This window comes from Bombus bifarius, unplaced genomic scaffold, assembly GCF_011952205.1.
Source record: "Bombus bifarius isolate JDL3187 unplaced genomic scaffold, Bbif_JDL3187 scf7180000008058, whole genome shotgun sequence".
Classification (NCBI taxonomy): Eukaryota; Metazoa; Arthropoda; class Insecta; order Hymenoptera; family Apidae; genus Bombus; species Bombus bifarius.
The window spans coordinates 1,705,184-1,721,509 of NW_022884422.1; the positions used below are offsets into that span (position 1 = coordinate 1,705,184).

A 16,326-nucleotide genomic window follows, 5' to 3' on the forward strand; every position below is an offset into this window, starting at 1 on the left:
GAAACTTATAGAATACGATAAATGAACGCTTTATTAGAAAGTAAGGATAGTATATTTCAATCATTTCTATAGCCACATCATGATGTTAGTATTCCTGAAAGTATACCTTGAACAATTCTTGGAGGCACTAGACTACTATTGTAGTCGTATAAACTCTAGAACTTCAAACTGTTTGATCATGATTACGATAACAGCGGAGATAAACGCGCCCTAAAGCGCATATGTTTGAATATCGTAGGATCGCGTCTGATACGAAATATTTCATCCCATGATTCCATATATGTGCGATTAACTATTTACATCGGTATAATTTTTAGAGAATTATTTACAATTTCCATTGGTACTCTGATCATTGATAATACAGCATATTATAATATCATAAAAGTACAATAAATGCTGGAATTTTGTAAACGACAGTCTTTCTCCTCCGTATGCACGTTTATCGGTTACGTGCATACTTTTAATTTGTTGTCTCATAGCTGCCGAATGTATGAGCATGATTTCTAACCCGTAAATTCGCAAGGAGTTATACTGTATGTGCACATAAGCGTGACGTATGCGGAACGCAGACGATATAGGACGAAATGGGAGACAGCGTGGCTGATAATGACAGCAATGAATGGTAAGTGGGCCGAGGGCTTATGTACTTAGACGCGTTCACCGGTTTGCAGAAATCGGCTACATATTTAACTGTGTCTCGTAACTTCGTGATATTGGCGTTCTATATGGCGTATTATATCTTCCGATTGAGATATAGTTCCACAAACGATTCCTTTTCGATTAGTTTGAAAAAATCCATCGTCTCAAACGATGTAGTATTCAGTTTTAATTTCGTTAAAATTTCTTATAATTTCATATTATTTGTATCGCGTGAGCATAAAATCAAAAATTCCGTTTGATTATTTAATGAACATTTCACTCCTAGCGAAGTCATGAATTACCAGTACCTATATGCATGGACTCGAACGTGTTAAACATGTTCAATAATTCAAAACTCCATTTAGATTTAGAGAGCTGCGAGTTTCCTTTTTATTACAGTTCCTTCGAGATAAAACACGACGAACTTCGAATCGATAAGAACAGGAAAAAACTTCGTTTTTTCTCTCTCTTTCAAAAAGGAAAAGGGAATAACAAGGTCGCGTATGCAATCAATGGGGGAAGAAAGTCGAACAATCGCGTTCAGGTTAGCAGATCGTTGGCAATCGTCGATAATGAATCCGTCCAGACAGTGTAGACAATGCTCAGGATTAAAATATGCTGGAAAGCGAAGCGTAGCGTAGGGATGACGTTAAATTGGATTCTGGTAGCTTTAGGAATATCTATTCACGGCTGCACCTACACGCCGTCTGGGAAAGTTCCAGCGAAACAATTCGGTGGCTTCCGTTTGGTATAGAGTTCACAGGTATTTCACGGTATTGGTTTCTGCCGTAAATCCGTTGACTTAAGGTTAACCAAGATCGTTAATGTTAGTTTGTATCCATATCGCTTAGCTGGATTCTTCGTCCTTTCGGATTCTCTCATTGTCTAAGGTTTTACTTGTTTACTTTTCTACATAAAGGCGGAAGTCATCAAATGCTGCCTTTTAAAACGATTTCTCCTCTTGAAAAAAGAAAAGTTTCAACGAAGTAAAATCCAAAATGATACGGTGTTTTACATATTTATATGTTTAATATATTACTAGATTCCTTGTTACTATTAAATGTAAATCTGTTACTATTTTAAACGAAATATACAAGAAATATTTATCTCATTTTAAAATTTGCAAATAATTATATCTTTTAGTGAAAATAATTTTTATCCAATAATTAATTACAATATTGCCAATTCATTACTGAAGCATTAAACGAAATCTCTGTCGAATATCATAAGTTCATCCCTCCGATCTATTTTCGTTCTTGCGTATTTCTATTTCAGTGTCAGTTTAAGGAAGATAGGTATAGCCAACCAGTTAAATTATTTGATATTCGAGTACGATTTATTTTCATCACCAACGTCAAGTTCACGAGTCTCGTTTGCCTTATTCCTTAGGAATCCCTCGATCCTTGGGAATCTATTTATTCGTGCAAAGTTATTATTTTGTTATTTGTCCGATATCGGTACGAATGATTTACGTATAAGCTTTCTAATCACGAAATCGCGATCGAGTTTTGTAATTTAATTGCATGGTAATTTTCGTGCTTGCTAGATTGTTCCTGCTGATATCCGCGGTTCAGCTTCCTCTGTGGTCCCATTGTTCCAATCCACTCTGATTTCATTTTACATCAGCGTGTGGTCGAGTATGCAGTCGGTTTCATCATACTCTGACTAGCATCAGTCACAGCATTTCTATCTTTGGACGTATCTTACCAATTAACGTGAAAACAGATACAAATAGTAGCCAATTCGCTACGTTAGCGTTGTTCAGCTCTGCTTCAACGCACATAAATCATTCAGAGCTTAACTGAATGCGCAATGGCCCAGTGGGAAAGTTTCCTGATACTAATTTCGACAAAGAATTTTGTTAATGATTACGAGTGATAGACGGCTGAAAAATCGTAGAATGCAAATAGTATGTTTATGAACGTAAAGTATAGTATAGAACTACGCTATATTTTGCTCCACAAAAGTATTTAAACACATACCATAGAAAACTTTTAAGTCCATATTGTAGATATTATGTAAAACATTTTGAAATTTCATTAATAATGATAAAAGATCGCCATGGCTGTATAGGTAAAATTTGAAACCAATCTGAAAATGTATTAAGTGTGTAAATGTATTAATTAAACATATTACGTCGAGTTTCATAACAGTATTAATGACATCAAACCATTCCGTGTAGCGTACATATATTCATAAAAGATATCTCTATAAGTGTAAACACTATAACGCATAGGTTTATAAGCATCTATAAGCATCTTATCATGAGCATATAATTAACGAGTAACGTGGTCTCTTCGTTATTGAGCGATAAGATTTCACAATTTGGCATGGTATATATTGCTCATGTACGTTGAAACATCTGAAATACGTGGAATGAAGTAGCACGTTCGATGATTCTATGAACGCTAATGGTCAGCGTATTTGTTAGCGAGAAAGGGGATCCACGACGATTATTCTCGATTAATATCGGTACAGATTCTCGGGAAGTTGATAGAATTATTCATGTTGCAGGTATTACACGTGCAATGGTGTGGCCGTAAACCTAATTGTGTCCTGGAGAATGTACATACAAATGTGGGTGCGTTCACAGGCAGTGAATTTCAATTGTTAACAAGCTACTTTACCTGAGAATTCTCGTTTGCTGCATGCGTACTCTCGGTATCAATGAAATTTCCTGGCTAATTATGTCTTTTTGATGACGTTCGCTTCTCGTCTTATCAAAATAATCTTTTTTACTAGTTAAGGTTGAGCAGTTGTTATTAAAGTGGTTATGTATTAAGAGTAATTATTAAGAAGGTTTAAAATTAGGAGGAAGAATAAGTATATAACACTGAAAAAGAATAAGTCGTCAAGCTCGTCAAACTGATCGAGTTTCATCGTTAAGCGATGTACTTGGCGTTGATGAGCAAGTCGTTGTTGCCAACTAATATCGATAGATCGTGTTTGGCGAACACCAGGTTGGGCGTCCGTAACGTCGCGTGCTATCAATTCGTGTGTTGAAATCACTTATCCGTCTTTAGACTGTGCCGCTCACATGTGCTTACAAAAATGGAAAGTAAATGCCGCTTTTAAATATTTAAAATTATCTCACGAAGACTGTGAAGCGTCCTTAGTTCTTCTCCCGTTTAGCAAATTTAGATTGGCACACAGCGGACGATGATTAGAAGAAATTTTTGGAGGAATTATTGTACGTTAATATTTCATCAATCTCTGCTCAATGGTTTAATAATACGTTGGTTGATATATACAATATTTTCGCATTTTGGCACGGCTCAGCTATGGAAGAGACGAATATATGCGTAATATCGAAAGATGCACACTCTCGTGGTATTACGTGTGCGTTATTACGCAAGTTACACGTGGACAAATATTAATTCGCGTATGCATATTTATACAATATATTTGACTAGCTCGCATGGGAATTTTATGCAATACGTCTGCAGGAGGGAGGATTGAAATTAAATTCCACCTGATTTTCAGCACCGCCATATAATAACTTGCTTATTGCCAGTTGCAGAAATTTGAGAGCGGCACTAGTGGAAGAGATCTTTACGCTCGATTGAGAATCGTGAAGTTACAGTGCATAGTAGAACCGAGAAATTCTATATATAGAAATTCAAACAATTTCTCACTAGATCTTCATTAGAAAAATGTTTATTAATAAATTTCCCTCATTACCGTTAAAATTACATATGACGAATTATCATAATTTAAATATGCATTCCAATACTCATGGAATTTATCGATCTGGACAAGCACCTGGTTCATCGCACGACTAAAGTATTTATATACATAATATATAAAACACTAAACCGGATATGTGAGTCTATAAATGTTGCCTGCATGTGGGGCACACGGAGGGCCGTTCACACGTGTAGATATATCTTTACAGGCGACACACAGTGTAGCGAACTATCCACACACAGGAACCAACATTAAATGTATACGCATACGGACACATAGAAAGATGCTGCGTATAGACATGATTCTTCTAATGTGGAGCGTCGCCGAGAATGTTAAATTTAGGGTATGTACGAGCAGTCGATTCTCGAATGGTGCCCACGCATGTTGCAGGTGCGTCTGTCGAACGGTTCGAAATTGTTTTTTCAACAAAACAAAGATTCCGAGCTGTCAGTATTTTCCGTGTTTCATTTGGTAGTTATTTGAACCGGTTCTCCGCCGAATTATCGACATTGACATCGGTAGCGAGCTCGCGAAAATCGTAACCCGTTCATGAATAATTTTCCGTGTCACGTGTTATCGAACCGCCACCACGTGCAGAGGCGTGACAATACAAATAAATAGGAAGCGTGTTGGCGAAGCGCCAGCGCGCGCCATTGTGGACTCTGAAATTGGAAATATATATCTCAATCGAGGTGGATAATGGCGAAAATGATCGAATGATCTTTTGCAGAATATATCCTGGAACTTGTATTAGAAAACATGTACGTGTGATAGGCTAAATAAAATTGTGTGAAGTGTCGATAAACAAATAAGTTGAAAATCGAAGTATAACATGGAAACTTTGTGATACGACGAAGTCTATGGAGGCTATTGCTTCATCAAGCCAGCGTTTCAGCGAACTCTATTAGATAATTTATTTTCGAAGAATAAAGATACGTAAAATATGCAACGAAGATATCGCTAAAAACGAACAAAGAAAGGAGATTAGAATTGTTGGTAACAGATCGAGGACTAAGCTGGATGGAAGTATTTCGCTGATGTGGTAAATGTTTCGAGTTCTGTGTGATGACACAACACGAGTATGTGAGAAATGTAACTGCTGTCTATGTATTATATATCGTCTATACGTATGACGATATCTGGGCTGTCTCGTGTTGAGATTTTTTTCAGACGTGTCTCGTTGACTCCGTTTCGCATCTACGGTCGATAATCTCTCCACTTCTCTTTTGCTACTTTTCCTACTTGTCCAACTTTTTAACGAGCTCACAACATTTGGGAATTGCGTACAAAATTGTGTTGTATAGCGTTTGAGAGGATATTATCACAGTAGCTCCTTTTATAATAAGTACAATTTTATAGAGAATTTTTTTTCGACATTGTTAAAGTGCAATTGAAGTTGGAGAAGCTGTTACGAGAAAGAAAGTGTTGCCATTCGATATCTATATAATTAACGAACTGTACGATTCTGTTGAAAGATTGCGAATCTGAAAGGATCGTCCTCGAAAATTTACAATATACAACTTTAATATTACAATTGAATATGTGGTTGCCGGTAATATCTATTCTATGGACCATTGTGAATCTGGTGCAGCGCAAACTCGTAATGAAAAGTGTGATGTATTCTACGTTAAATGGGACAGCAGGTAAATAGAAATTTGCACTATGCTTTGGAAACTTGTAGAAATACTTTTTATAAAGACTCTATCCTAAATAATTAATCAATCGTTCACATATTTTATTTAATAAGATAGAAAAAAGAAGCTACCACCACCAACTACAATAATCTGTAGCAGAAAAGTATCGATTATTCTCTTGCAAAGATTTACGAGTATTTCAGACATGTGAAATTACGTTTTACTGGGTTAGGTATCAATGCAAGTAGTCAGGCGATTTCTATTGTCATTTCTCTGTTCACTCATGATTTATGTGATTCAGAGTAATGTCGTATCAGAAGGTCTGGAATTTGTTTCTCTACGGATTGCAACCGCAATTCCAAATACCGAACTAGCTAATTAATTAGCAAATAACTGAATTGTTGGAATACCTTTCGTAACTCATTGCTATTACAGTAATGTTTTGCTAACAGCAAAAAATATTCAAATGTATGGAAGTCGAGATAATTAAAGATTATTAATCTATGTGATAATCTATACATATATAATTAACGAAGTAGTTACATATTTTTCGCGTTGATGTTATAAAGATCGAGTAAAAAAAGACGATGATACGATGTTGTTACTTTAATTGGACATCGAAATTGATTTTTTTACCATGAGTCCGTTCGATGTTGTTACATTCTATGTAAAAGTATTAACACCAAATAGCTGTGCACATTCATTTTTGCCCTTATACTTTTGCACGCGTCTCCCTTTTTCGGTAACTATTTCCGTCACCTGAGGTTTCTGGATGGCGTAAGCGGATGAATCTTGTCGTCTTGTGTCAAATATTTGAGACAGGGTAAGGATGAAGACAATTTCTGCTTAGTAATTTCCTCTGCACCACACGTAGATACACTAATCCTCAAATAAAGCTATGATAGTCTGCTGCGGATCATTCCAAGTTTGTGGAGTCAGTTACAACTTATCCCGAGAACGATTAATGAGCGCCTGTAGAAAACGCTATAAGTGTAAAAATTGAAAAATTTTGATTTCTTATTGGAAAATGTTTTACATACCAATGAGAATACTGCAGTATAGAATTGAAGTCAAATTTCACTTTCTAAATGGTTATTAATAATATGAGAAGATGGCGTCACAACGTTGTCTGTATAGAGGAAAATGTAAACGCTAATAAACATTAGTCGATCGTTTCTTGGCTTTTGTGTATGCCATCTACTCAAATGAAAGAACATCGATTTTTCTTTGTAACTAAGAGGTGGCACGGGTTTTTTCTTCGGGCATACGAGGTTTTTCTTCATGAATTTGGATTATATTATGCATAAGGTTTCTTTTCCTTCTAAAAAAACTTGTTTCTTGAAGTGTATTCTATGAGCATTTTTCAATTGGACTTGAATCATCTCAAAGCCGGAGAACCTTGTTTTCCATGAGCTGTATGATCTTTGAGGTAGAAGGATTCGTCGTGGGTTATTCCAAAATTCTGCCATCATCACATAATTATACCTCTGAGCTTCACAACCATGCCGGGTTTGACAAGTTCGATATCACAAAACTCCAATCTCGTCTTCGAACGGATCTCTTTGGCACTGACCTTATGGAACTTAAAGTCTTAAGATTATGAAGTGGTCCAAGATGGACTTCTAGATGAACTCATGGAGCTTGAAGTCCTAAAGTCTTGTGGTGATCTTTGATGATTACCTTTGCTTTGAACTCATGTTCGAGTTTCCAGGATCGATAGTCTATCTGTTCTCACGATCTTGGATTCATAGAGTTTAATGTCTTAAGATCTTCAGCTGTAATTATTCTTACGATCATCTAATTTAACTTCTTTAAATACTCTTCATGTTTTTACAATATGAAATTAGTTCTCATATTCCACATGATATGATGTATACATAAATTTCCTACCTATTGAAAATTAGAAAGGCTTCTATGAATAAATTAATGTGCTGAATATATTATCATATTTCCATTGTACCTGTTTGATATTATGCTAAGTATAACATACTTAATATAACTAATATAGTAATATAATATATATTATTATATTATTATAATATATGTAATATAATATATACATTATATTATATTATATATATATACATAACGTGGAATGTGCAATATATTTAAATTTCTAAATTCCACAAAATGTAATATACAAAACTGTTTAACATATTCTTGTGTTATGTATAATCACAGAAAGTGAGAAACAATTTTAAACAGATAATGTAATATCATTGAATATAAAACATGTTAGACAAGGTGAAGAGTTCGTGTATGGTAAGCGTGAGACGTTCCAAAATTTGACTATAATTTAGCTCACGAATTGGCAACGAGAAGGGTTTCAGGAAGTTCTCGATGGACGAATAACGGAAAATCCCGGGCTTTGTGATTTAACTGATTTGGAGTGGTAAATTATATGTGGCATATTAACCATCGTGATATCAGGATTCCAGACAGAATTCAACGAATAAATTGGCATCGTTAGAAGTTCAGGACAGGCTTGGCTCGTCACATTAACATAGCTGAAAATCCAAGACGGTGTTTGAAGAATGGTTTGGCAATAACCGAGCACGACTATACTCTTCATCGCGAATTCTCGGTGTTCTTGCGTAGCTGACGCTTTGAATTCTTCTCATTCACCGTTCCTCGTGCTCGTCCCTTCCTTTTCTTCTTCCTATCCTGGCCTTTACCATCGTGTTTCTATCGTGTCCTTTTCACCAGCCTGTTGGACTCTAATTCGTTTCATCTTCTCATCTTTCTTCATCAACGTCTTGTCTCTATCTCTTCCTCCCTTTTCCCGCTACTTTTGCGTGTCTGTCTTCAAAATTCGTTCGGGGTTACCCAGACATGACGTAGATGCCCGCTATTCTGGTCATCGTGTGACGTCGTCCTCAGGGTATTCAGAAATAAACTCGAGTGGCAAGGTGCTACTCGTCGTGTGGCCTCTTTCTCTCGTCTACCTCTTTTAACCTCCATTTGTCACTGTCTTCCCTTTTGGTCCGCGATGATTCGCGCCCAATTTCGACGATTATTGTGTCACGGACAGCATCAAAGCAGAAAATTAGTAGACCAATTTAAATTCGCCCCACATTGTTAGTAATACGATGAATAAACGGGCGGACAAGTTCTTTGCTCGCTCGGTCTCTCGTCTAAAGTCACTGTTCCCGTCGTTAAAACGATTAATAAGCACCTACATAGTTGGCAGACGATGGCGTAACCTTGCGCTAGATTTTCTGGAAAGCAACGTTACCATGAATACCTTTGGGTCATTGTTTTTCGATTAGGGACGGATGTACTCAAAAGTTGTTACGATAATTTATAATTGAAGATTAAGCGGAACATTTAGTATTGTTTAAAAGTCTAAAAGTACGCATCTTGATACAACGATATCTTTTGTAACATTGTTAACAAGTTAACTTGCCCGATGCAAGCAAGTTGCTCGACGTGTTCTCTTTAAATGCTCATTCAAGGTGCAAGTGCAACGAGAATAGCTTGTACTAGGTTTACCAGGTCCAAGAATGACGTCGTTTATTGCGCTATATTTTTGTGGGATTTACGATCTTCATAGGCATACTTAACGATTTTCTTTATTATCTTGAGCTTTACAACCTTGCGCGATATCGAACGTTGTAGCGCGATGTTCAGCGCAATTGAAGCATAAAATATTTTCAAAACATAAATTATTAAAATATTGCTACCAGAAACTTTTCAAACCGGCTTTACATCGTTTGTGCGAGCAAATTATATTTCCAATCGTCGAGTATTCGCTAGGATGCTCGATAATTCATCGAAAAATACACACACAATCGTGTATTCCAGATTGATTCACCGACAGTTCGAGTAGTTCGAACTTGCGTTTATTTATTCCGTTGTCTGGCGCCGAGAGAGCGCCAGTGCGGTTACCAGATTTAATTATACCTACGTGATTCGAGGTATCGTTCTTCTTCATTCTCCTTGCCGCGTTGAATTTGAAAATTACAGGAGTTGCGCGACGTTCTCTAAGAAAATCTACCGTTCTTCTTTCTTTTCGATTACTTAGAAAGTAGTTTACTAGACGAGCCGGCAAAAGTGCCGGACAGAGTCCCAGGGCAATCCAAACAGCCGGAAGTTACATTCGTTTGTCAACCAGTCGGACACGGTGCAAACGAGCGACTCGTGGCGCTCGTTCGCTGGCAACAAAAATTTAATTAGAGGGACACGACTTTACAGCCGTGGGCGGCCTTTCTTTCGCCGGATAATGAAGTAACGCCGCCAGCTAGACACTTGTGGTTAGCGTCTAAGGGCTGGAATGGAGGGCAAAAAATTCAGCCAAGTTATACCTAACGATATTTCTCTATTTTTCCTTCTATACTAAGCGAACGACTGATTAGTTTTCCTGCCTCTATCGATCTGTTTCTTAATTCTTCTTCTTCTTTCTCGTTTTCTCTTCGCTTCATCCTCCTTCTCTTATTCTTTGATCTCCTACCGTGGTCGGGCCTTTCGTTTCCTGCGACCCTGTCCTCCCCCTTTTTTCGATTTCCTCGACTCTGGCCTTGGCGTAAATACATTTCCGCATGGAAAGCGGCACTTTCAAACTTCGCGACCCTTTTCCAAAGCATTTATCTTTTATCCTCGTAAATGCGGTTGTTCGCCTCGATTTCGCTTGTCTCTGTTCGCCTCACGTCATTTCGCCGTCTCAGAAGAATAGAGATTTACCACTTCTCTACACCGAGGCACATAGGGGGTTAACGTAGCTCCGGTTAGGGTAATGGAACTATTTTCAACAACGATGGCTCTTACCGCACTATCTTCGGCATACCTTGCGTTTCCTTTGGGTTTCGTACAGGTTTAGATGTAGTTTTAAACCTAAGATCGTCGTTGCACACTCCTCAACGAGAGAAGTTTCATCGAGACGTATTTGTGCTGTGTTATGATATACGATTTCGTTTCTATTACTAAATTTGGGCTCGATATATCTGATTTTATTTAGTCATTAAATATTTGGTTTTAATCACCACTAAATCGTATTTTAGATTGGATTTTTCAAAAGAAAAGCGAGGACAAACTTCGTATCGATTATCATATCTTACGCTTTCGAGCAGGCCTAAATTTTTCATATTAGATAAGAACAGGTTGGAAATGGAAATTATGCGTACACGAAGTCAAGGAAATCCGAATTTGAAAGTTCGATCAAGATATTTAAAACTTATTTGCGATCCGCTATAGACTGTCTTCGAACAATTTGATGACGAACTATCCTGTTTCTCGTATCATCGGGCATAGAAAACTCAATATTTCCCTCAGATATATAATTTCAGTTTTCGAGGTAAACGCGGTTTACGCAGGTCGACGAACAAACAAGTCTTGAAATTCGTTCTGATTAAAATTTCTTTCTTCTAACTAGTAAAGCATCCGCAGCCAAGTGAATACGTTTCGTACGAGAAGCTTCATTTTCCTTCTTTTTCGTCTTTTTCTTTTCAAACCGTTCGTCGTCGTCGTCTTTTACGGTCGGCTCTTACATTTTCCAAGCCAAGTAACCGTTTTATAATAGGTAGAGCCAAGTAATTAGGTACGTACATGTCCATCGAACGTGGACATAATCGACTTTCTTCTTTGCCTCGAAGCAGCACTTTCGAGCTGATTTTACCAGCGGCGAATGTTTCCATCCTCTTTATTACAGCGACGAATTTTTGTCGTCAAAGCTGGCAAAGCTTTTCCCTCGTTCACGGAGCTTCCCTGTTTCGCGTCTTCGCATCGGCGAGTTTAATATCGCTCCGGGGTTAACGGGCTGGGTACGAAAATATTTCTTTCCAAAGGCATGGATGCGTTTCACGAAAACGCGCATTTAGGCTTCCGTTTCGTCCCGTTTCTCGGATCGAGGAACGCAAACGTTTAATTGTTGAATCACTCACGACGCTCTACTTTTCCGATTATTTTATGCAGAAATGTACCTCTACAGAACCATGGATATCTGGCTGCGTGCGTTGAGCCGTTGTCTAAGTCGGAGAAACCGTGCGTTTGTGACGATTCGCGATAATACGATCGATATTTATTGTTATTTGCTGTAAAAGGGAAAAAAATGATATCGCCGCGTTAAAATACAGCCGTTTATCGAGCATTCGTCCAACACAGCGAATAAATTTCGAAGTTCTCGAAGTTTTCTTCGATTTCAGTGCAGTAGGCGGTTGACCCGGGGCAGTTCCCTGTTCGTTTTTGTACGTGATCTTTGTGCAAATGTTGGAGCACAGAGGTTCGGTAAACGTTGGAATAATTTCTGAATTCGTAAGGGTAAAGTTCGCAAAAGTTTCTCCTTTGGCGTTTTTCATTTGACATGCTACACGCGTCTTGTGCAAATTCCGAACGAGACGCGAATATTTTCGTCGGTGGTTCTTTGTTGTAAAAAATAGTTCTCATCTAATACTCCTGTGCTTTCTACGTTCTAAATAATCGCGTGAAAAAGATGTTAGATACTTTGAGAAAGTGTTCGCGTAATCATGGCTATGTAGCAATTAAACGTTCGAACAACCAATGTGTATGTAAAATGGCTATTGTACACTGGTCCGTCATAACGAGCAGATATAGTAGGCAGATTACTTTTTGCAGATCTTACTGCTGTATTTAGACGCCGTTATTCTCATTGCTCGGTTCTATCTTCCATTCTCGAGGAAATTGTAAAACCAGATCTAATTACTCTGTCCTCCGTTGTACAGGTAACATGGAAGATAAATTTCTACCGAATCGTCCTGAAGTGACGATATAGGTCAAGGATGAATTCAACGTAATAAAATATTTCGTGTCTCTTTCATATTGTTAAAATCACCCGTGGATTGCGAAATTCTCGTTTGTTCATAAAAGTCCTCGAAATTTACTCCGCTATCTTTTTATTAGAATTTTCATGTATCGATAGATGGGATCGCGAATTGATTTCGATTTCGATTTTACATCCTCGAACGAGGGAAAAGAAAAGAAATACGATCGAGGATGAAACGGGGCAGCTGGTCGTGATGTCTTTCTTGGTTTCCAGCCGGCCATTCGTAGAACAATCGGCAGGAGAGATCTCATTACCTCTCGCCCGGATATAACGTCGTTCTGCTTTGACGCCATCGTTCGATGGGTTCACTTCGTGCAACCTCATAAACGATGAAAATAGGTCAGGGATAAAGTTATTCGAACGTTGTAAGAGGATTGTTGCTTCCTTTGTGTTGTCGCCGATATCTCACTCTTAATTACTTATGTTCCGAAATTCCAGCTTAATTTCCTTTGACTTCCTACTGAAGTTGACTCCACTAATGACTGGAGACTATTTCAATATTTCTAAAGTCACGAGGTATCGGAGACTAATTGATGAGAATCATTGGTACTTGGTTGCAAGAATATTAAATTGTCGATGGGAATTTTAATGATCTTCGTAGAAAAGTTTTTAAACAAATTAAGGAAAGATATTTGATTAAGAGATTTCTTCCTGTTACATGAGTTCCTGTAGTAGCGTCCCTTTTTATACATTCAAGATATGCGATTAGGATCTTAGGACTTTGAGTTGCGATCGATTTTCACGTTGGTGGATCCGTGCTAGTTTTCGGCTAGAACTATAATCTAAAGATCAGGATATGGAAAGTGGAACAGCAGAACGGGATGTGTACACGGTTACACGACGCTGGGAGGTAATAAAACCACTAATTGTTCGAGGAGAAACTTCGCGTTATATTCGAGCACAAACTACTGAAACAGCTGCGGTGATGCGCCTAATCGAGTGTGCGAAACGTCGTAGCAAATTTTATCAAGTTACTTTGGCAATACGTAATTCTGAAATCCCCGAATTTATATTCGATCGATATCTTTATCAAGAAAAGAGAAGAAAAGAAAAAAGAAAACAATATGTTAAAAAATAACGTAATATTTTCTTCATTTTGTGTTACAGGTGAGTGTGACCAGTTTGTGGGATGCAACAACGTCGAAATCATCAAAAATTTTGCACCACGTACTGCACGAAAACATGCAGGTAGGAAATGCATAAAAATCACTTATTACGGAAACTCGAAACAAACACGAGTTTGGCGGGAACTGTATAATGATGAGAACTGGAATACGGTTACCTACAAAGCAACTTTGTAACTGCAGTACGTTTTAGGTCATGAACACATTTTTTTAAAGTGTTCTTACACGAATCTTATACGTATAATACGTATAGCGTGTAATTCGTATTTCGAAAATATTCACTTGTATATTCATATTTATATTTGCGTTAGAAATCATGCAAACATTAGCTCGAGAAAGTAGTAAAATTTAAGAAAAGTATTTTTTGGAAGGGGTTGCGTTGTTTACCCGTTGGCTGAGCTTTTTACGAGTGAAGAAAATCTGGGTGGTAATGTTGGTAACTGGTCAAGCCGCATTGTGCTCTCCATTGCGGTAGGTGCACACATGTACGAATCTCCTTGTACGTGTTCCATGCAAGTCGAGTTTTCTGTATATATGTATACCGAGAACAACGATTGGAACGATAGCACCGTATGAGAAATGGCGCTATTAAATTTGACTGCAGTCACATCGTGCGGCTTTACGCTTCCTTCTGCGGCATATGCAACAAATCAGAAATCTGTTGTATTATTGTTTTATTTAATATATACACGTCGAGTTCAATATTATATCCCCAGAGAAGAAAAAATTGATCGAGTATCACACATCGTTAACATTTTTCTGGGATGGTTATCTCCACCTTAGTAATTCTTTATTTTTATTATCTTCTTAGACGGTAAAAATTCAGTGATATAATTATACCGATACAGATTCTTGGAAATATACAAAATACTTCATTTAATATTTATTGCAATTACATTTTACCAGAATGCGTCAAATATTTCCTCATGAATTTTCTCGCACGTCATAAGCAACGTTCTTAAATTAGAAAAATGAAAATGAGGAAGGGAGTTCCTTGTTAGTGCTTCCTCGCAAGTTACGCTCGAATTCAAACATAGGAACGTTGCACCAGTCGAAGAAAATAAGATGCATAGCCTTGATCTCAAGGAAACGGTAATGTTAGCCTCCCTTTTAATAAGAGGAAACGACACGGAAGAAGATCGTAAAAAGGAAGTTAGTAAACGTAACAAGCATTTCCAATTCACTTTTCGATATGCATCAGTTTCCTGCAATTGCGATAACAATCGGTGTCAAAGATCTGGTTTTGCTATCTTCGCGAAACGATATGTCATTGGAAGAACGATGATTTGCCAAGTCAGCAGAGGTCCTCGCATTTACTCGTCCATAGAATCGATAAATTTTACTCCTACTTTTCTTCCTTCATATTCTCGTCTCTTCTATCTATTTTCTTTTGGAACCATTTGTCTCAGAAAATGATTTAGAAGATACTTGAATTTAAAGTGTTCTTAATGCTTATCGATTTTGCTGTGCAAGATGTAATTCAAGCACGAAGAAAATTTAATCAGGATTAAGAATCACATCGAAGTTTTTGATATTGTTTAGACGAATGTTCAATGAGAGATACGGTACAACTAAAGTTAATTTGCAATATGATCCTTTAGATGGAAATTTCATTTAGTCCAGAATCTTGTATCTTCGATTTGACGCAGTTTATTTGCAGGAAATAGGGTGAGAGATATAGCAATTGCAGGGTGCACTAGCACGTTAAGTTAAATACACGTGCGTAGACGCGAAATGCTTGTAGCGAGACGCGATTGGTGTTCCCTTGATGTACGGCACCCGTCTTTATGAATATTTATTTCTCCCCTCTCTTATGAATGTCGTAAACAAGAGACGGTTTTCTTCTTTCAAGGAAAATTTCTCCATTTTCAAGATTTTACACGCGTTGAAATAAGAATATTTTCTACAACTTTTACGTCAAATGAACAATTCAATTTAATCGTTAATGCTTTTTACCAGAGTTAACAAAAAAAACGACGGTATATAAGAAATTCTAAAAGTTCCAAACCGGGCCAACTAACACAACGAAATAGTTAATCTGGAAGAATTCCAATAATTTTGCCAAAGATTATTCCTTTTAACTTGGCCAATTTTCGTGCTACGTCAAATTGAATCGACGTTTCGTTGATTCGTATAATTTATATTCGCATTGTACGTGTTCGAACACTCGCGGTTGTGAACGGATTGACGGAGGGAAGGAGTTACAGGCCAGACAGATAGATTACAAAGTGAACTGTATGATTTTACTGGATGCTTGACTATTAAAGGACTGTCCCTTTTAGATATGATACAATATCAATGATATGAACAATGTCAATTGTTATGTCGTGTCTAACGGTCAGACTACGATCCTTGAATTTCGTAAGACAGAGATGAACCGTACTCGACGAAAGACTGTTTGAATCTGACTCGTCGTGTCCGGCGGTCACCATCTTTTTATATTTTACGTGGAGGAAATCCGCACGGA

At 37.5% G+C, this 16,326-nt stretch overlaps 1 protein-coding gene across 5 annotated transcripts in view; it reads left to right on the forward strand.

Moving 5' to 3' along the window:
* The window catches only part of LOC117208256 (disks large 1 tumor suppressor protein), a 526,768-nt gene that overhangs the window by 4,111 nt on the left and 506,331 nt on the right, over positions 1-16,326 (forward strand). For 2 of the 5 annotated variants that reach the window (XM_033449267.1, XM_033449269.1), the window contains exon 2: positions 13,843-13,923. The exons of 1 other annotated variant lie outside the window; for it this stretch is intronic. In XM_033449267.1, coding sequence (XP_033305158.1) covers positions 13,843-13,923 — 81 coding nt within the window. Of the gene's footprint in view, positions 1-5,851; positions 5,970-13,842; positions 13,924-16,326 lie in introns of those variants that run through there. 2 more of the 5 variants (XM_033449262.1, XM_033449268.1) reach the window with 2 other exon arrangements.